At 44.1% G+C, this 21176-nt stretch overlaps 1 protein-coding gene across 1 annotated transcript in view; it reads right to left on the reverse strand.

Annotated features, from left to right (window-relative positions):
- Positions 1 to 1785: 1785 nt before the first annotated feature.
- The window catches only part of LOC144823336 (oligoribonuclease, mitochondrial-like), a 247683-nt gene continuing 228292 nt past the window's right edge, over positions 1786 to 21176 (reverse strand). Inside the window, exon 7 of the mRNA XM_078681785.1 lies at positions 1786 to 2626. Within this exon, the coding sequence (XP_078537911.1) occupies positions 2515 to 2626 (112 nt within the window). The 3' untranslated portion in view covers positions 1786 to 2514. The remainder of the gene's footprint in view (positions 2627 to 21176) is intronic.

Here is a 21176-nt window from a genome sequence, read left to right on the forward strand (position 1 = left end):
AACAAAGTGCTCAGGAACTGGTTTGGACTAGGCACAGACCCCTCTCCCCTCAGAGAACAAAGGATTTTGGGGTATAAATATTGGGCCCCGGCTCCCATGAAATTAGATCACTTTTGGACTACAAGAAGAAACCTTTACTGAGGAGAGACTATTCCCAAGCTGAAGTGCTGCTTGGGGGATTGGCCTGCAGCGGTTGCCTTACTGCCAAAGGAAGGAGAAAGGAACTTTGTGTACTTTGCTTTCAACTTGTGAAGAATCTCCAAAGGGATTGGAAAAGAGCTTGCCTCCTGCTGAAGTTTCAGGGACAACAGACTTCATCCTCCCAGCTCCCCAGAGTTCTTGTGGAAGTGCCTGCTGATGTTTTGGGCCTTCTGAGGAACTGCGTGTCGCAAGGAGCTGGAAGCGCGACTCAACGTGAAGAAGCGTGTCGCCGTGGCTGTGCCTGCCGTCGCAACTCCGGAGAAAGGAGGGTGTCGCCGCAGGAACTGCCGCACTGCACCGCATCGGAGAGAAGCGTGCCGCAACGAAGAGGAAGCGTGTTGCCGTCAATGCTGCTGCCGTCGCAACTCCGAAGAAGGAGGGGGTCGGCGCTGGAGCGGTCGCATTGCACCGCATCAGGAGAAGAATCTCGCAACAAGTTCGGAGCATGTCGCCGGCGCTATGCCTGCCGTCGCAACTCCGGAGAAGGAGTGTGCCGCCGCTGGAACTGTCGCATTGCACCGCATCAACCAAGAGCACCTAGAATCCTCGAGAAGCGCGCCGCCGTCGGCGCTGCTGCCGTCGCATCTTGGATGTCGCCGCTGTAGTTGTCGCATCGAGCATCGCCGCTGGAGCTGTTGCCGTCGCATCGTAAGGGTGTCGCCGCTGCAGACAACGCATCAAACCGAGAGTTTCTCGCACCCCAAGAAGCGTTCCGCATCTGGAAGATCTTCACGTCTTTATTTCTTTGCACCTGACTTTGCCGCATTTCCCATCGCTGCGACATTGCTTGTCGTGGAAGCGCAACGCAACTTAAGGTACATTGACGCAGAGTGTCGCATCTAAGAACTGAACTAAGCTTAATTCTACCATCTTAAAGTAATCATAGTGTGTATTGTTATCGTTTATGGTCTTGTGGTAACTCTATATAAAGTCTACTTATTTTTTATATAAAACCTGTGTGGTGTCCATTTGTAGTGTTGTCACTGGGTTACTGTATGGGGTCACAACTGCTTAACTTACAACGCCTCTGAAGTAAAGCCTTGCTGCTCGCGCCACTCAACCTAGAGGGAGAGCAGGGGTTATTTTAGGTGTGTAATCCCCCTTACCCTGACTAGAGGAGAGGGTCCCTATTTGTCACAAGTACCTACCTGTGCCAACTAGAGACCCCCAAATCTAACAGCTACTATTTTCCTCTTTAGACATCTTAGGAAGCAGAATGTGCAATAAGTGTGACAAATTCGTTTTGAGAAGATATTAACTTATTAACCAGTCTACAAAGTCTGAACATTTTGCATGAAAAGGTTTTTTAGGAAGAGTCTCTGCATTTGGTCATGCTGGATTCATATACCAGTCACAATCTGATATGTTGCATAAGAAATGTTCCAGGGTCCCCACTGACAACATAAACCATTCTAAAGTGGATGTCTTGAATTAGGTCTACGATGCAGAACTATGCAAGTCGATAACTGACAATTGATTGTCTCCTAGTTGTCACACTAGAGAACATCATTTATATACCGTAAAACTGAAGAGGCATGTAGTCAAGCTAAAATACTTAAGTTGCCAAAATAAATAACTCAAACAGAAAAGCCACCCTTGTTTTTTATTTTGTTTACAAAAAAGAGAACATCTGTAAAGAAAGAAAATATTCGCAAAGAAAAGAACCAAATGAGTATTTAGTTGCAAAACAGCAAACAACTAAGACAGACTATTTTAAAAGCAACAACCTAAGCGCTCCATGCATGTGCCCTTGCTCATCTATTAACAACACAATCAAGAGCACTTCACAGCAGACCGTTGGTGACTGGAGACTGAAGAGTAGGCACTCGACATCTGGTCCGCTTTTGGAATGATTTACTAAGCTGCTCTTTTCATCCACAGTGTGATGTTGGCCGCACTTTAAACAGATGCTGAATGTTATGGTACCCCAGCAAAAGTAAACCCCAAGATCACAGGGAAACCCTCTGGCACCAATAGCACAGCAAGAGCTGAAAATAACAGCAGCTGCAGTATGAGGCACCAGCGCTTTTAGGTGAAGAACTTCAAGCCACATACCTTCTCCAGTGCACCTGGAATTGGCTTGTTGCATTAACCTATCAGCGAAAAAGCGATCAAACTGAAACTTTATGAGATTCTGGGTAGAAAGTGCTGAAACTGAAACTTTATTGGATTCTGCGAAGCAAAACGTGATCACCATGTACCAAGATTCCTTTAGCTGCACAATCACTTTGTGTGCGTTTTTCAAATGCCCAGATAAATAAAGTTTCATTCACTTAAGGAAGCTGGTTACCCACCCCTCAGCTCCCAATCTTGCTACTCTCCATTTTCAGAGATTTTTCTCTTTTTGTCTTCAGATTTATTTTGGAATATGTGGTCTCTGTAGAACTGGAGCTCCTTTATGCTTTCTGTAATGTCTTCCAGAGCTCTAGAAGAAAATGGAAAGAGACACATGAGCATGTAACCCTGTATGTTCCACAGTCACACCAGCAACTTCATCACCCCACCGCCCAGAAGTTGCTGCCAATTTAACTAATCCTGGCATGCACAAAACATAAGCAAGCATGTTACTAAATTAACTTACTGAAACACACACCCGAATCTTGCAAACGAACCACGCAACTTCTGCAAAACACCAGAGTACAATATCTTCACAACACTGACATCTAACCAAAAATCTATTGCCAACTAATGTACTGCTTACAGAAGTAACTTCCAACCCAATTACACAATGTTTGTGGAACGATAAAGTATTGCATGATGAGAACATCTTGGGTTCTAACCACACAGCTGTTACTGAACCGCGTAGTGCTACATAATCCTAACACCAACTTCACACCTCAAACAAAGGTGAGAGAACGCGTACGAAAGGCACTTGGATCACAGAAAATACAGGAACTGGGAAGATACAGCTACTTGGAGAAGTGAAACGTATGCCTAGAAGAAAAAGTATCAGTTGTAGATCATGGGGGTCCTTATTTGGAGTTTGGCCTCCCTCCAGTGACTTTGTAGGCAGCGCAGCAGGCTTCTTACATGTATTTAACTTTTGCTTGAAAGGCCAGGAATAGAACACCCTAAAAGGTTAGACTTACATCAGAGTTTATATTTCTTGCAGTGCTTCCTGGATCATGTGTTTGCAGAGAGTTAGAAAATGTACATAGACAAGGCACATGTGATAATAAGCTTCTGCCTCAGCATAACCACTCTTTAAGACCTGCTGTGCATATCCAGTTTCACTTGAATTAAATGCCTCACCCTTCCAAATATACATAGAACCCTATATGGCTCTGCCTCATTTTGAATAAAACCTAAAAATGTAAAAATTTGACCTCCAGTTTGCAGAAATGTCAGTGACAAAATACAAGGCGTTTCATGGACAAACATACACACATCGTGTTGGAATCAGAGTTCCGAGATTAACAAACATATTTAAAACTTCTTACACATTTTAAAACATTAGGAATTGTAAGGATAATTACTTTGTGTTAAGAAGAGAGGAGAATGAAAGAGGTAAAACATTTTTTTTGAAATCCAGGCTGTAGGGAATCTTCTATTAAGTCTACTTCGACCTGGAATGAAAAGAGAAAAATGTATATTCAAATTGGAAGCAAGATGGTGGCTGAGTGAGGTCTCCCACAACTCACCTCCACACCACCTCACCTAGATCATCTCGCTGATCGGCTAAACTACGCCCTGGACCTGGCTCCGCATGGGTGGAACCCGCTCCAGTTGTTGGCGTGAGCGAGGGGGGCTGAGTGCGAACACCGCGACAGCAACCGCGACAGCGAGGAGCAAGCAAGCAGCGAGGAGCAAGCGGCATCACTTCACAGTTTGCAGCCGACGCTGGGAGGCACTAACGCGGCTCATACAGCTTGTCGTCCCCGGCTGGGGAAAGAGTGAAGCGTGGTGCCGGTTGCTGGGCAACAGCCGTAAGCGTCGGGGAACCACGGCAACGAAGAGCGAGAGGCCCGCCTGGAACGCGGAAGAGCCCTCGTGGAGGGCAATGGCAGTCCGAGGCGGTGCGCGGAGTAAGACGCGCTCTACAGTACCGGCTCCTGAGATTACAGCGGCGACCCCACAGCAAGATGGCAAGACACGGAAGGGGCAACGTGAACCCACTGCTGATACTGGTAAGAAGAAACCATGGGATAAAAACATTAAGCCTGCAATCGGGTATTCATCTAGCAACCCTGCCCCATTGAAAGTTAAAAAACAAGCTGTCATCACCAGTCTTTTTTCTGGTAAAGCAAGTAAAACTGTTGGTATTATTTCGGTTGATAAGGGCGACCCTGTGCCTGACCAGTTTATGACTACTGCAACGGAGGGGGGGCAGGACGAACTGATGCCAGTTAAAGATAACAGCCCCAACAAAAACACTACCGATTCTATAGATATGAGTATTGCGACCAGTAGTTCTGCACAAAAATCCTGGGGGTCAAACTCGGAAAATAATGGATCTGGTACTGAAACTAACATGGGGGTAATTTGGTGGACACCCCTTTGGAGGTAGCAGATGGGGTAAATAATTCAACAGCAACAAAACAAATAATCAAGGAGATCGACGTAAATAATGATGGCAGTGCGAGTAATGTCGAAAACTCGGAAGCAGACACTGAGACTGAAACAGGTTATGTATCCCCAGACCTGGTTGAGAACTTTTACTCTGTGAATGAGGAATCTGGGGGGTCTGAGGGTACTCACCTTTCATGTGCTAGTAGCAGAGAGAGGGGCGAAGAGTCCTCAACAAGTAGCGAAAAACAACAAGACAGCCAAAAGAAAATAATAAGATCTAAAAGGGTGTCAGGAGGGCACAGATCAAACCCACATGAAGATACAGAGGAAGAGCAAGACCTCAGATGGGATTACTCGGACACGCTGCCACTTCGCATAGCAGAGGGGAAAGATTCCAATACAGTGAGCGCAAAGTCGCGAACAAATCAGGATCAAGGCAGTACAAACGACGGTAGCTCGGAACCAACGCTGGCAATGATATTTCAATCCCTGAGCTCGTTTCAAAAAGAAGTCAAAGCGGAAAGTCGGATTGCCAGAGCCGCTGGTAAAAAAATCCAAGGTGCAGTGCGTAAGGTTGGGAAAACCTGCACGGATATAGCTGAGATACTATGTATGGTGGAAACCCGCACGGAAATTCTTGAGAGTACAGCAGAAAATATCAAAACTCAAATGACATCTCAGGATAGTACTGTCAAGGATATAATGTGGAAAATGGAAGAGGCAGAGAATCGGCAACGGAGAAACAACCGTAGGATCCTTGGTATTCCAGAAAAAAGTGAGGGGAATGACATCAGGGCATTCACAATCGACCTCTTTAAGAATGCGTTTCCCGAGCTTATACACTGGGATTGGGACAAAGAGATTCAGCGGATACATAGATTCCCTTTCTCACTGCCTAAACACACGAGAGGCGAACCGGCATTTCCCCGAGTTATCCTGGTTTTTTTCGGCAACTTTTTGCTTAGACAAGCAGTTTATGATCTGGCAAGGCCCAACAAGAAACGAAACTGGGGGAGTTTTTCCTTTTTTGCTAAGCCTGATTTTGCTCATGCGACTGTAGAGAGGCATTGGCGCTTACGACAGTTTATTACACCCTTTCAAAAGGCTGGGGCATTAGCCTTTTTACAAAACCCTGCTAAGCTAAAGGTAATTTCACAGGGCAAGACTATGTTTTTTACTTCAGAAATTCAGGCGGAGCAGGCCCTTAAAGATATCACCCTGGAGAAGAACAGTGCGGCAGGGGGGAGATAATAACAGTGAACTTTCTTTTTTTTTTGACTAATGGAGCAGATACAGTGTGGCTATGCTGATATCTAAAAAGAATCTCTCCGTCTTATTTCTCTTTTTCCCTTTTTTTCTCTCTCTCATGTTGTACTACTCTGTATTACAATGTATTCGTATGTATTATTTTACCCTGCGTCTCGATGAAAGAATTAATATGAGGTATTACTAGCTTCAAATGATGTTAAAGATGGGCTTATAATATAGGAATGTCATTGATTCTTGAGATGTGGTAGGGTGCAGAACAGACCAATGGAGAGGATGGTGGTGTGGTGTGTGGGGGAGGTTAGTCAGACGTCATCACACAGGCTCCAGTGGAGCCTGGCAGCTTCAATAATGGTGCGGGGGTGGGAGTGGGAGGGAGGGGGGAGGGTGGAGGGGGACAGGGACCAGAAACTTTCACAAGGGACACAAGGTGTATACAGGGGGAGAAGGGAATGGAGGCTAAGGAGGAAAGGTTGTGTTCAGGGCTCACATTTGATCTATATGGTAATTTTGAAAGATTTGGATGGCTAAATTAAAAATACTTTCATTGAATATATGCGGCCTGAATGATATAAAGAAAAGGCAGAAAGTGGCAGAAGGTTTTAAGCTATCTGCTGCAGATATTATATGTCTCCAGGAGACTCACATTGAGGGGTCACAGCAATACCTACTGAAAACACTTGGATATAGACTCATCTCTGCTACATCTCAGGGGTCACGTACAAGGGGGGTAGCCATTTTGGCAAAAGGAGGGGGGATCCAGTTCTCGCGCTCAATTGCGGATAAATTCGGGCGATATGTGATAACTGTTATAATAAAGGGAAAAACAAATTGACATTATGCACTGTTTATGGCAGTATTAGTGATGACCCGGAAGTATTGAACAAGATCTCCAACGAACTGGTACACTGGCCCCTCCCCGTTATTGTCTGTGGAGATCTTAACATTCATTTACCTGGCGATTGGCTATCCGACCCAAGCTTTGGATATCATGGTAGGAAACGAAAGGTATATCACTCTCTGAAAGATTTGTGTGTGCTCCATGGATTAATAGATGGGTGGTCAGAGATATACCCGGGAGATCCTGGATATACCTATTATTCGTACCCTCACTCTAGGCACCTAAGACTGGACTACATGCTCATGTCCTGTACTCTAAAATTAATCTGCCAAATAAATAAACTCCCGAGAATCCTCTCGGATCACAATCCACTTGAACTTACCATCACAGTGGGGGCTGATAGGCCCACAGTTGCTAGTTGGACGTTTGAAAGAGCGTTATTGAATAACGAAGAATATTGCTTGTATATGAGGAACTGGATTCCGGCCTTTTTGGAGGATAATCTGGGGTCCACCTCAATAGAAACTGTTTGGGATACTATGAAGGCCTGTGTCAGGGGTGAAACTATGCGATTCTCATTCCGACGTAACAATATAGAAAGACAAAAAATGATATCCTTAGAACAAAATCTGCGGAGAGCAGAAGAAGATCTGATCAAGGCAGTACAGGATGGCGAGGTGACAGACAGGGAGGTAAACAAGGTGGCAATTGCTAAAAACTATATTTTGGAAATTTTAATTGAGAAAGCAGTTGTCAGAGCAACTACCCGTAGGGAAACTATATACGAACTAAGCGAGAAAGTTGGTCATCATTTGGCGGTTAGAACCCGGGAAGAGACATCCAGTACTCTAATTAAAGCAATTAAGGATCCTACGCTTGGCTTGAAGTCGGATCCGGCAGATATTAGAAAAGCCTTCCAAGTATTTTATCAGAAGTTGTACCATGAGGATGAGAATGAATGCAAGGATCCCATGAGCTATATAGATCCATCAGTTACAGAGGGTTTGGGACTAGAAGACCAGGAGATCTTAGATAGCGCACTTTGTTGGGAGGAAATTCTACTATCTATGAACTCCTTAGCCACTGGGAAAGCTGCAGGCCTGGATGGAATTCCAACTGAGTTTTATATCAAATTTGCACCACAGCTCAGGACTATCATGACAGAACTTTTTCAATACATCTTTCAAGGCGGCAATCCACCGAAATCCTGGTCACTTGCCAAAATAATAGTTTTCCCCAAGAAAAACAAAGATCCCCAGGAAATGGGGTCGTACCGACCAATTACAATGATTAATGGGGATTCCAAAGTATATTCTAAATTATTAGCAACACGGCTAGCACCTCGGATCCATAATATAGTCTCTGAAAGACAACACGGGTTTGTACCAGGTAGATCTACGACTGACCATGTGCAAAGAGCTATATCCCTTTTTGACTACACGGGGACGACAGGAGACCCTATGGCGCTTATACTGCTTGACGCAGAGAAGGCGTTTGATAGGGTCTCCTGGAAGTTCCTGTGGGCCGCCATGCTAAACTGTGGCATAGGAAAGAAATATATTACAGCAATCCAACAGCTCTATGTTAATCCCAGTGCCAGGGTACTGATCAATGGGGATTTATCCGACAATTTTAACATCAACAGGGGGACATGGCAGGGGTGCCCCTGCTCGCCCCTCCTTTTTGCCATTTATATTGACGGGTTTATACACAGGCTCAAAAAGAATGCGTTAATCTCCCCTATATGCGTGCGTGGTCTAGAAACAAAATGCTTAGCTTACGCTGACGATATCGCCATTGTCACAGGGGATCCTACAAATGCTATGAATTGGATTGAAAACGAAGCACAGGATTTCGGTAGAGTTTCGGGGTACAAGCTAAATTCCAGTAAGACACAGCTCCTGCTTAACACTAAGATTGTGATGAGAGATCCGAGAATAACTGATAAGGCGACCTATCTGGGTGTCAGCATCAGTGCTGATGTTGGGAACATTGTTAATAATAATCTGGAGCCACTTATGTCGCAAACTAAGAGAGAATTGTCACGTTTAGACAACTTGCACCTATCTATTGGAGGTAGAACTAATTTAGTGAAGATGGTTTTTCCCCTAGGTTTTTGTATTTTTTTAGGGCGATATGTTTAGAATTCCCACCACATGTATTTAGGAATATAGACACAATGTTTTCACAGTTTATATGGGGTTATAGTAAGCCACGGAGAGCACTCTAATGGATTACATTACCTAGAGAGCGTGGGGGGTGGGCTTTATCTAACTTCATGCTTTATTACTGGGCCTTGGTAATGAACTATAGCATAAGATTACTAAACTCTAACCCAGACGATCTGTGTATTCCCACACCTCAAGAACTCATCCTGGGGAATGGGAGTACAGGCTGTCTCTGGCGACACGTTAATGATGATCACCTTAAAAAAGTGAAATTCAAAACCATCTCTAGTGTCGTCAAAGTTTGGGGAAAGGTTAAAAAACTACTTAGTCTAGGCCGATTTTGACATTACACACCGGCGTTACAGAATACGGATCTCCCAGAAATATTTCATGACTCCTGTGTACGGAGATGGTGTGCATTTGGGATAGGGCAACTTGGTTGTTTTTTACTACCCAGGGAATTAAATCATTTGATGAATTAAAACAAGACTATAACATCCCCAACAGGGACTTTTTTTTTAATATCTTCAGGTGAGAGATTTCCTACTAAAAAAGGGGGGTGGTCGAATTAAATTTCAAATATGCCAAATCATAGAAAATATACGCAGCAACACGCCCCCAAGAATTGGTGAGATTTATGAAAACTTTAACGCCTTACTCCCAGATGATATGGACAAACATGGGGCGGCATGGCAAATTAAACTTGAAGTTCCATCCAGTATCCCCCTCATTGCATATGATTTGTCCCTCACTTACTTAATGTCCATAAAACTACAGGCGCAGTTTTACAAAACATATTTTTCATTATATTATACACCGTATAAAATTGCTAAATGGGGGACTGGTAAAGGTACTACATGCCCACGATGTGCGCTCCCCGCTGCAGACAGTGTCCATATGTTCGCCACATTAATATCCTAACAAATGTAATGAATTAAATATCTGGGTTTCTTTCGGACATCACCCATGCTAGGGTTAACATCACAACTGAAGAGGTTATGCTGGGCATTTCTAGTAATTAACGTCCTAGACAGGTTCAAGGGCTGATTTTCGTGGCAATGGCTATCTTTCGACTGTGCGTCGCATCAGCCTGGCTAGATCCTACTCCACCATCCTTCCCTCAATGGAAGGCTAGATTACTTGCGACATGCAGTCTCGAGGTCGCCATCTATAAACACAAAGGGCGTAATATTCGGAAGAGGGGCATGAAAATATGGGCACCTCTGCTAGACTGGATTCAGGCGCATTGAATGCAGGAATTGGAGAAGCCTTTGATAAATGCCAAATTCTTAAATTATTAAATAACGCAATATAATATTAAATTGTGTCTCATTAAATCGTTACAGGAGGAAATGTATGATTAAGAGTGCATTGAGTTTTGATGCTTTTGTGTTTTCTCTCTTTTCTCCTTTATTCCCTCCTTAAGGAATGCAGGTTTGTGTATTGTAATACCTATGTATGTAACAATAAAAGTACCTGTCCTCATGGGGGGTGGGGGGTGGGTGGGCCAGGGGTTATAAAAAAATATGTTGTAAAAATCTGAATAAAAATTGTTTAAAAAAAAAAAGAAAAGAGAAAAATGCCCCAGAGAAACATAACAAATAGAAAAGAGATATGGTGTGTGTGTTTGTGATGGGGGGAGGGGGGAAGGGGGGTGCAGGGGGGGAGGTCAAAGGAGGCAGGGGTATGGTAGCCAGAAAAAACGCAAGCGCTGACAAAGTTAGTCACCCTGACTTGAATGCGTCACTGCAGGCAGCCAGCATTTTGTCATGTCAATGGTTCCTTGAGGTAACACTTGCTTTTGTTTATAATAAAGAACTAACCATCTTCAACCTAGCTTTGTCTCCTCTTACTGGATAACTTTATGCTTGTCTTTGACCATGTACAGTGCTCTGCTGCCTTTTGGCTAAGTTTGTGATGTAGGTGTACCATACACACAGTTTAAAAGCAAACAGAAGTCGTTTTTACAGCATAGGATACCTTTACCATGCCTCCCCATTTTCCCAAGTACTACACTACGTTGTAGATCTGGGCAATATCAACTAAAGTCCAACTGTCTCTTGCTACGCACAACACATGGTCTGGTGAGCACCGTCATGGAGAATTCATTTCTGCTTCCCAGTCACTGAGAATCAGGTTTCAGGAAATATATCTGACAACCTTGCTTTCTAGACAGACGCTTGTACTATAGTCTATCTTGTTCTTTTGCTTCTTTGTTTCTTTAGTAGGAGTATCTGCCTTGTAGTAGTGTGAACGATGTACAAATACATACCTCCATAAAATATATTGATTTTCTGCTGGTACGTTTGACCATTTGGGAAAGACCATATATGTAGTATTTAAAATGAAGAAGAATTCACAGCAAGTAAGTGGAAAGCTTCTTTATTCTGATCATCTGCTCTCCTCAACTGACACGGCCAACATTCTACTGTAAGCTCTGAGGAACGTTCCAAGAAGGAGAGGAAGAGAGGGGGAGGGAAGAAACCATGGAGAGGAAGGAGAAGGTAAGCTTAAACTGAGTAGATTACAACACATCTCTTTACATAGGCGAGAAAGAAAATTTAGGCTATGTCAACAAGTCTATAACCACTAAATGACGGTCCATTTTCCAGACGGACCACATTCTTGCTTGCCTTTGCCACTCGTTGGGGAAGTTGGTTTTTACTCAGTCCAGTTTTTACATGAGTGGGTTTCCTTACTATTACAGGACTGTTAACCTTGAAGTTATGATCTTTAACCCAATGTTTCTGGTCATACCAAGTCTCATATCTCCTTTGGTGTTGTTGGATTTTCAAATGACTCTTCTCTTGATCGGGCGAAACCCTCTTACCACCCTCCAACCACTGGGGATTCATCTTAGTGCTAGGTTCTCTACCTCTTAGGGTCACAAAGGAAGAGATCTTTGTGATAAGATTGGGTGTAGTATGGTATGCTTAAATGCATTCTTTCAGTGAGCCTTCGATTTTATAGCCATTGGTGATGGCCAGTTGGATGTGTTCTTTTACCATGCGATTTGCTCTCTCCACCAGTCTATTTGCTTTTGCACAATGGAGTGCAGTTTTCTCATGTTTGATATTTAACTCCTTTAGAAATTCTCTCATCTCCTCGGACGTGTACTGCACCCCATTATCCGTCACAAAAGTCGCAGGTATGCCTTCGTAGAAAAATATTTATTTTTAGGAAAGAGATGAGGTTGCTTGTTGTAGTGGAAGGTGTAAACTGTAATCTTTGAGGACAAACATGAACCTCTTCTGGGGCCTCAAGACATCCAAGGGTCAAATTATGTCAATGGCTAGTTTAGTCCATGGCACCCCCGGAAGTTCGACTGGAGATAGTGGAACTTTCCGTAAGATTTTGCTTTTGTCACTTTTGGCACAGCTGGTGCATTCTTTAACCTTCAGCTCTACCATAGAGTCCATCTTGGGAAACCAAAACCAACTTCTGACCTTGTTTTTTGTGAGGCTCCTGCCTAAGTGCCCTTCATGGGCCAGATCAATTATTTTATTCCTGAGGTCCATGGGTGGAATGATTTTCCCATTGCGATATATTCTATCTGCCATGAGAGTCAGTTTATATCTTACTTCCCAAAAGTCTTTGATGGCTTCAGGGACTTCATAGCGGTTCTCTGGCCAGCCAATGACAATCAACTCTTTAAGAACATTCATGTCACTATCTTTTCTCATGCTCTCTTCCCATTCTTCCTTGGAAAGGGATGGAAGATGTACGGCTAAGATGGGAACATCTAATTGGTCTTCACTAGGACTGATGTTGAGAGGAGACCTCGACAAGTAATCAGCCACCACATTCTCTGGTTCCGGTAAGTATTCCACCCTGAAGCAATAGTTCTCCAACCTCAGCACCCATTTGGTTATACGTGGTGAATTGTTTCAAATGTTTTCGGACAAGAACATGAATGTCAAAGGCTTGTGATCTGTGCGTATAATGAATGTTATTCCCCATAGGAAAAACTTGAAATTATTCATGGACCAGAAGCATGCTAATGCTTCTCTCTCGATGACCGAGTAGTTGCGTTCCGAGGGACTAATGGACCGGGCAGCAAAAGCTAGAAAACAAGTTACTTACCTGTAACTACAGTTATCCAGTATTTGTATCTTTCATAGATTCACATGCCTGAATCATTCCCCGTCGCCGAGGTGGGAGTCCCACGGTAAATACAAAAGTAGTGCCAAGAGTAAATAATAGTAGTAGGCTAAAAGAAAAAGCCTAAGGACTAAGTCTTAGTAGCCTACATCATTATAGTAAAAAGAACCAAAGATTGGTCCCAGCCAATCAGCTGCTAGCACCCTCTAGAACCTTCCCAGCAGAGGCAGTTCTCCTCAGATTTTCCTAGCACAAGTGAGAAGTAAGTATCCCAGATATAGAGAACTGACTAGCCGGGGAGGAGGGTGGGTGCATGTGAATCTATGAAAGATACCAATACTGGATAACTGTAGTGACAGGTAAGTAACTTGTTTTCATATCCAGTATTGGGGTATCTTTCATAGATTCACATGCCTGAATCAGACTAGCAAGCAGTATACCATATACTGTTGTTTGCGGATGGTGGGAGACACTGGTTCATAAACTCCCAAATAGCATCCTCAGTGTTTGAAAAAACAGGTTTGTCTTTTTTTTTTTTTTTTAAAGGAGTAGGCTTATAGAAAGTAAAGCTATATCCAAGTATTATAGATACATATATATATATATATATATATATATATACACACAAATATTTAAAATCTTGCAGACATATAAATCTGTACATTTGCATGAATATTAAAGAATGGAATAATACATAAAAGGGCAAAAGTACCAGAGTCTGATCTCAATGAAAGAGATGGCGTAGAACAGCCAGTCCAACCGCTGCATCTTCTTGATGTGAAGATTGAAGACAGTAATGCTTCGTGAACGTGTGGACATTTTTCCATGTCGCAGCACGACATCTATTTCCCAGAATTACTCCAGCAAACAAACCTGTCGACGTTGATACTGTTCTTGTCGAATTAACTTTGACTTTCCTCTGCAAAGGTTTGTTAGCCTTGTCATGGCAGAAATGAATAGCAGATGTCAGCCATCTGGCTATTGTTGCCTTTACAGCATTTCCAAGAGTTGCTTGACCATAAGCCAGGAACAGCTGGTTGGATCGTCGGATATCCTTAGTTTTCTGTAGGTAGAATTTTTAAACAGTGTTTAACATCCAGCGAGTGTAATGCTCTTCCAGCTGAGGCGGATGGATCCGGAAAGAAAGTTTTTAATCTTACCGGTTCGCTCAAGTGAAATTGTGTTGGTACCTTAGGAATGAACCTGGGAGATGTTTAAAGGGTTACGTAGTCCCGAGTAAAAATGTAAAAAGGGTTCCTTTATAGTGAAAGCTTGGATTTTACTAACCCTTCTTGCTCAGGTAAGAGCGAGTAAATGGGCAACCTTCCTAGTGAGGAATTTGAGATCAGCTTTATGGACCGGCTCAAAAGGATGCTTCATTAACTGCGCTAGCACGGTGTGGAGTTCCCACTCTGGAGGGAAGGCTCGGAAAAGTCCTTTCATAAATTGTTTGACAAGTGAAGAAGAGCAGAAGAAGGGAATGTCGAGCAATTCCTGAATCTGGAAAGAACAGCAAGATGTACTTTGACCGATGAAAGAGTAAGCCCAGACTTGGCTAGAGAAAGCAGATAAGGGAGAACTTGTTCTGCAGGAGCTTGAATTGGGTGAATATTATTCGCCTCACATCAACAGCAAAATTGTTTCCATTTGAGGCGATAAGTCTTGATTGTGCTTTGGGCACGAGATTTGGACAATATTTCACGACAGTCCTGTGAAATGTTGAGGTCCTTGAACTCTAAGAAATCAGGATCCATGCGTTCCAGTGCAGTGACTGTGGGTACGGATTAACCTCTTGGCCTCCGTCCCATGACAACATTGTAGGCGTCGGCAGAAGGCGAATGGGCTTGTCTTGAGACAATAGTAGAAGTTCCTGGAACCAATATTGTCTTGGCCAATGGGGTGCAATCAGAATTAGACTGCAGCCTTCCAGCTTCATCTTGCAGTGCACCTTCGGAATCAAAGGTATTGGGGGAAAGCATACGCACAAATCCCTGACCATCGCATGGACAGGGCATTCCCTCTTTATCCCAGTTGAGGGAACCTGCTGGCATAATATCTGCATTTCTTGTTGCGAATAAATCCAGTGCTGGTTTGCCCCAAGCTTGGAACACTGTGTTCACCTGTTCCTGTTCCAGCTTTCACTCGTGACAGTCCGACTGAGCCGTGCTCAGCGTGTCCGCCAGGGCATTGTGGAGACCCCTGACGTGTTCAGCTCTCAGGGCTATCGTATGGAATGTGACCCATTCCCACAATTCCTGAGCCTCTTGCGAGAGCGTACCTGATTTCCTTCCTCCTTGTTTGCTGATATAATAAATGCAGATGGTATTGTCGGTCCGGACTAGCACAGAGGAACCCGCAATCCTCAGGAGGAATGCTTGGAGACACAGAAAAATGGCGCGGAGCTCCAGCCTGTTGATCTGCTGTTGTTTTTGTCTTTGAGACAATCTTCCTTGAATCTGCAAATCCTGCAGATGACCTCCTTATACTTCCATGGAGGCATCGGTCGTTAAACGTTAAAACGAAATCTGGAATGGTCTGTAGGAACGTGAGACCCTGGATCAGATTCTCTGTCTGCGACCACCAATGTAGAGAATTTATCATGTGAGGAGTTACCTTGATGATATCGTCAAACAAATCCATGGCTTGTTGCCATTGAAGTTCCAGTTCCTCCTGAAAAGGTCTCATTTTGAGCCATGCCATGGGTATGAGATGTATCGCTGAAGAGCACATCCTTAGGAGAGAAGCAAACATTCGGACTGAAATGGATTTTTTTTTTAGATTAACCTTGCCAATTTTTGAAGACGCAGCTGCCGGCCGTGTGATAAGAATGCTTTGCACTGGACCGTGTCCAACCTTGCTCCGAGAAAAAACATGATTTGGAGAGGACGCAACTGTGATTTGCTGTTGTTGAGAGTCAGCCCCAGAGAAGAGAATAGATGGATACATTTTGCTGTGGCAATCTTGGTTTCATGTTCCGAAGGACCTTTGAGCAGCCAATCGCCTAGATAAGGGAATACTTGTATTCATTGAGATCTCAATGTTGCTGCCACTGGTGCCAAGCACTTCTTGAAGATTATTGGTGCCGACTTCATCCCAAACGGGAGCACTTTGAACTGATAATGGGTGCCAACTACTTGACAGCGAAGATATTTGCGATGTTTAGGTGTGGATAGGTATGTGGAAATACATGTCTTCCATATCCAGAGAAGTCATAAAATCACCTTCATTTAAACAACTCAATCTAGTGAAGACGAGGGGGATCCCTGGGCGGAGTAGTAGGTGGCTGTTTGGTTAATTCCAGGGTGTGGTCGTTGGTTACTAGGTCTAGAACCCATTGGTCTGATCTAATTTCCTGCCACTTGTGAACAAAAGCTGAAATCTTCGCGCCCACGGGTAAGGAGGGTAAAATGGTTGGCGCCCTGTGGAGATCACTGCTTCCCGTTAGCGTCTCGGCCTTGATACTGTGATCTCTTTCGACCACCCTGACGGGAGAAACTAGTTGTAGACTATTGACGGTATGATGTCTGGCTGTAAGGCTGTCTATACTGGGATTGATACTACCTATTCTGTTGGTTTTGGTATCCTCCTCTTGATGAAAAACCATGTCCTTTCGCTCCTCTAAAAGTTCCGCGCCCGTATTGAAAGGTGCCTAATGATTGTGCGGTATCCGTGTCAGTTTTTATAGCTAAGAGGGCCTCATCAATAGGTTTAATAAACACAGACTCTCCATCATAGGTCATGTCTAGAATCTTTGTTTGCCCCTCAGGTCTGAAAGTAGTGGCTTTAAGCCATCCCTGGTGTTTAAGCACTGCAGCCCCTGCTAGCTGACGGAAGTTGGTGTTCTCGATGTCCAAGGCACAATCTATAGTTTCCAATGCGGCACGTTCCAACAGAATGTTTCTTGCTCCCTGCCTTCGGTCCTCAGGAATGAGGTCAATGAGACTCGCCATGTCTGACCACATTTGACGGTCACAACAGCCGATCATGGCTAGAGAATTGGCAGCTCTAATAGAGGCCTCTGCCTTAGTAGAGAATCTTTTTTTTTTTAGATCGCTTATGGACGGCCTGTGAAATTACTGAATCTGGCAGAGGGTGGCTAATCAGACAGGATGGGCTGTCAGCAGGTTCACAGTATTTCTTTTCTATACACGGAAGCAACTGCCGGAATCGATGTAGTCCATTATAGGTACCGCTCTTGAGATCTTCCTGGACTCTTCCTTGAAATCATGATGGACACATTCTGTCTGTTGGACTGTAACTGGCAGTTGAAATCTAGCAGATGCCGGCTGCATTAAATTATGTACAGGATGCAGTCATAGATGAGGCCATCATAGACTATATCATCGTAGACTAGGCTGTTGTGGACATGGTTATGTAGGCGAGGTTATCGCAGACAAGGCCGTCGTCATAGATGACTGTCATGAACAACCATCCTAGATGAGGCTGTCGTAGACGACGGTCATAGACAATACCATCATAGATAAGGCAATCATAGGTGATGCCATCTGTAGATGAGGCAATCCTATGATGGCCATCCGTGGATGAGGCAATTCGTGGATGAGGCCACCATACATAGATGATGAGGCTAACGTAGACGACCGTCGTAGACAATACCATCATAGATGAGGCAATCGTAGACGGACATCGTAGATGAGGCCATTATTGATGACCGTTGTAGGTGAGGCAGTCGTCGACGACCCTTGTAGGTGAGGCCGTCGTCGACGACCGTTGTAGGTGAGGCCGTCGTCGACGACCGTTGTAGATGAGGCTGTCGTCGACGACCGTTGTAGGTGAGGCTGTCGTCGACGACCGTCGTAGGTGAGGCCGTCGTCGCCGGTCGTCGTAGATGAAGCCGTCGTCGCCGACCGTCGTAGATGAGGCCGTCATCGCCGGTCGTCGTAGATGAAGCCGTCGTCGCCGACCGTCGTAGATGAGGCCGTCATCGCCGACCGTCGTAGATGAGGCCGTCATCGCCAACCGTCGTAGATGAGGCCGTCATCGCTGACCATCGTAGATGAGGCAGTCATCGCCGACCATCGTAGATGAAGCAGTCGTCGACGACCGTCATAGATGAGGTGGTCGTCGTCGACAACCGTTGTAGATGAGGCAGTTGTAGATGAGGACGTCGTCGATAACCGTCGTAGATGAGGCAGTCATCGACGACCGGCATAGATGAGGCAGTCGTAGACTACCCTCGTAGATGACCGTCATAGGAGGCCATCGTAGACGAGGTCAATATTGGCGAGGCAGTAATAGTGGGCATTTAGTTTTGTTTTAGACCCCTTATTGCCAGGTTATGAGGATTTCCCTGATGTAGTGTCAGGGATGAAAAGGGAGTTGTAGCATCTCCCTCTAAGGAAGTTTTCTCCAATTGCCTCACTGTGAGAAGCGCCCTATCAAGACTCAAGCTAAGTCTTTTTTTGGCTTTTTTGCGAGCCCATTGGAGACTCCAGGCGCAACCTCTCCCTTTGACCTCTCCTATGAGGTGAAGGAATCCTCGTTGTCCTCATCAGAAGTGACAGATCTAAGTCTCTGTAGTCCCAATAATAGCCTCATCTCTCAGAACCTGAGAGTTTTTGAGGAAAAAGGTTAGACATATTTCATAGTCTATTTCCTTGTTTTCTGCCACTCTGCCATATTACTGCCTCATTAATGTCAGAGAAATTAAGCATAATCTTGGATGATCCAAAAAGAAGTAATAGTTGAAGAAACTGAGCAGAGCTCAGGGAGACACCCTTCACACACGACGTGCGGTGAAAATCAAAGGAGAACTGCCTCTGCTGGGAAGGTTCTAGAGGGTGCTTGCAGCTGATTGGCTGGGACCAGTCTTTGGTTCTGTTTACTATAATGATGTAGATAATCTACTAAGACTTAGGCCTTAGACTTTTTCTTTTAGCCTACTACAATTATTTACTCTTGGCACTACTTTTGTATTTACCGTGGGACTCCCACCTCAGCGACGGGGAATGATTCAGGCATGTGAATCTATGAAAGATCCCCCAATACAGGATAGTCCTGGTTTCCCCATTCTCACCTCTTTGCGATAATGTCGCTCCTAGCCCTTTATTGGATGAGTCTGTGGTTAACATAGTTTTCTTTTTGAGGTCAAAAGATCTTAAAGCTGGCGATTCAAGGATTTCTTTCTTCACTGTCTCTACCATTTTGTTGTGTTTCTCTTCCCATACAAATGCCTTGTTTTTTTTAGGCGATCCTGTAGGCCATCTTGCAATTCAGAAAAAATCTTTACAAACTTGGCCATGTACTCAACCGAAGCTAAAAAAAGACTTGAGTTCCTCTTTGTTGGTTGGGTATGGAGCATTCTTGACAGCTTGCATCAAACTGTACTTAGGACTGAAACCTTCCTTGGAAATAGTGTGCCCCAGATAGTCTACCGAGCTTACCTTGATCTTACACTCATCTAATTTCACTGTTAACCCTGCATTAGTGAGTCTCTGGCACACTGAGTTAAGGATGTTATCATGTTCTTCAACGGATAACCCATACATAAGTATATCATTCTGAAAGCATAGCGTGTTTGTGATGCCACTGAGGATTTGTTGCATAATCTTTTGAAAAATTGCCGCCGCAAAGGCAAGACCGAACGGCATCCTGACAAACATTTGAGCTCAAAATGAAGAAGTAAATGCTGTTAACAGTCTGGACTCCGGCTGCAACTCCACCTGGTGATAAGCCATTGAAAGATCGATGACCGAAAAGAACTTGGCCCTCCCCATAGTGCTCAACATCTCATTTATATTGGGAAGGGGAAATCTCTCTACCAAGATATTTTTGTTGAGGCTGCGTAGGTCCACACAGAGGCGGATACCTTGTCCATAAGCTTTGCAAACTATGATAGGCGCCAACCACATAGAATCTATGGGTTGGATGCCCCCCATCTCACATAATTTATCGAATTCCATCTTGAGGGGCTCTCTCAAAAGGAGAGGGACTGGGCGGGTTCTGTGAACAACAGGTTTGGCTCCCTGTCTGACTTTAATTTTGTGTTGAAAGTCCCTTAACCGTCCTAACTTGTCTGCAAAAAGATCAGGAAAGGCATCACGTAGAAGACTGTTGCTGTTGGGAGTTATCACCAAAATGACTTGGTCTTTGTTGTTAGCGTCAAGTACAATAACCAACTCTTTCTGGTGTTGCCAGCCCAGGAGATTAGCTCCACTCTCTACTACATACACCTTACCTACCGTAGATCTCCCCTTGAACCCTATGTGTGCCTTTACCATGCCGACAAGGGGAATGGGGTCTTTGGTGTACCCTTCAGGTGAGATATCAGGTGTGCTTAGCTCTAACTTTGTACCTCTCAGGGATTTCTCAAAGTCCATAAGATTAATTAGCGTGAATGGGGAGCAGGAGTCAGCATACATTTCTATTGGCTTATTGTCAATATGAACTATGCATTTGGAATAATTAGCTTTGTAAGACCCATCATTGTCTTTTATTTGGAAAACACATTTTGCAGGTTGTTCATTTTCCACATTGACCATTTTTACGATAGTGTTTTCTCCACTCTACACACTCTGGCGAAGTGTCCTTCTGTTTTACCTCTTACATGTGACACCCTGCGCAGAACAAAAGGGACTGTTGGCTAAATGATTACTACTGCCACACCTAAAACATTTAAGACCTTGTCCTTCTTTAGTAGCTTAGTTGACAGGTACATCTTTTGTAACTTCCTTATTTCTTACTTTGAGCACTTCACTGTTTGAAACTTCTACTTGGACAGTAGCAACTACTTCTTACGTAACTTTAATTTCTTTTATGCACTTCGCTGTATGTTCAATAGACTGCGCTAAAGAAATTGCCTCTCTCAGTATGGGTTTTTTTGCAAGTAGTTTTTCCTGTACTCTGGTACTGTTCGTGCACCTGACTAATTGATCCCTTATGAGGGAATCCCTAAGATCACCCAACTCGCATAACTGAGTGCCGCAATGTAGTTGTTGACAGACTCATTTTCCCCTTGCACTCTGCCAAAAAAACTTGTGACGTTCAAGGACTATGTTAACTTTGTCCCCAAAGTGTGCCTCTAGTTTCATGAGTGATATATACATCTGAGTCATCATTATCTTCCAAATCTG

Source organism: Lissotriton helveticus, chromosome 3_1 (genome assembly GCF_964261635.1).
Source record: "Lissotriton helveticus chromosome 3_1, aLisHel1.1, whole genome shotgun sequence".
NCBI lineage: Eukaryota > Metazoa > Chordata > Amphibia > Caudata > Salamandridae > Lissotriton > Lissotriton helveticus.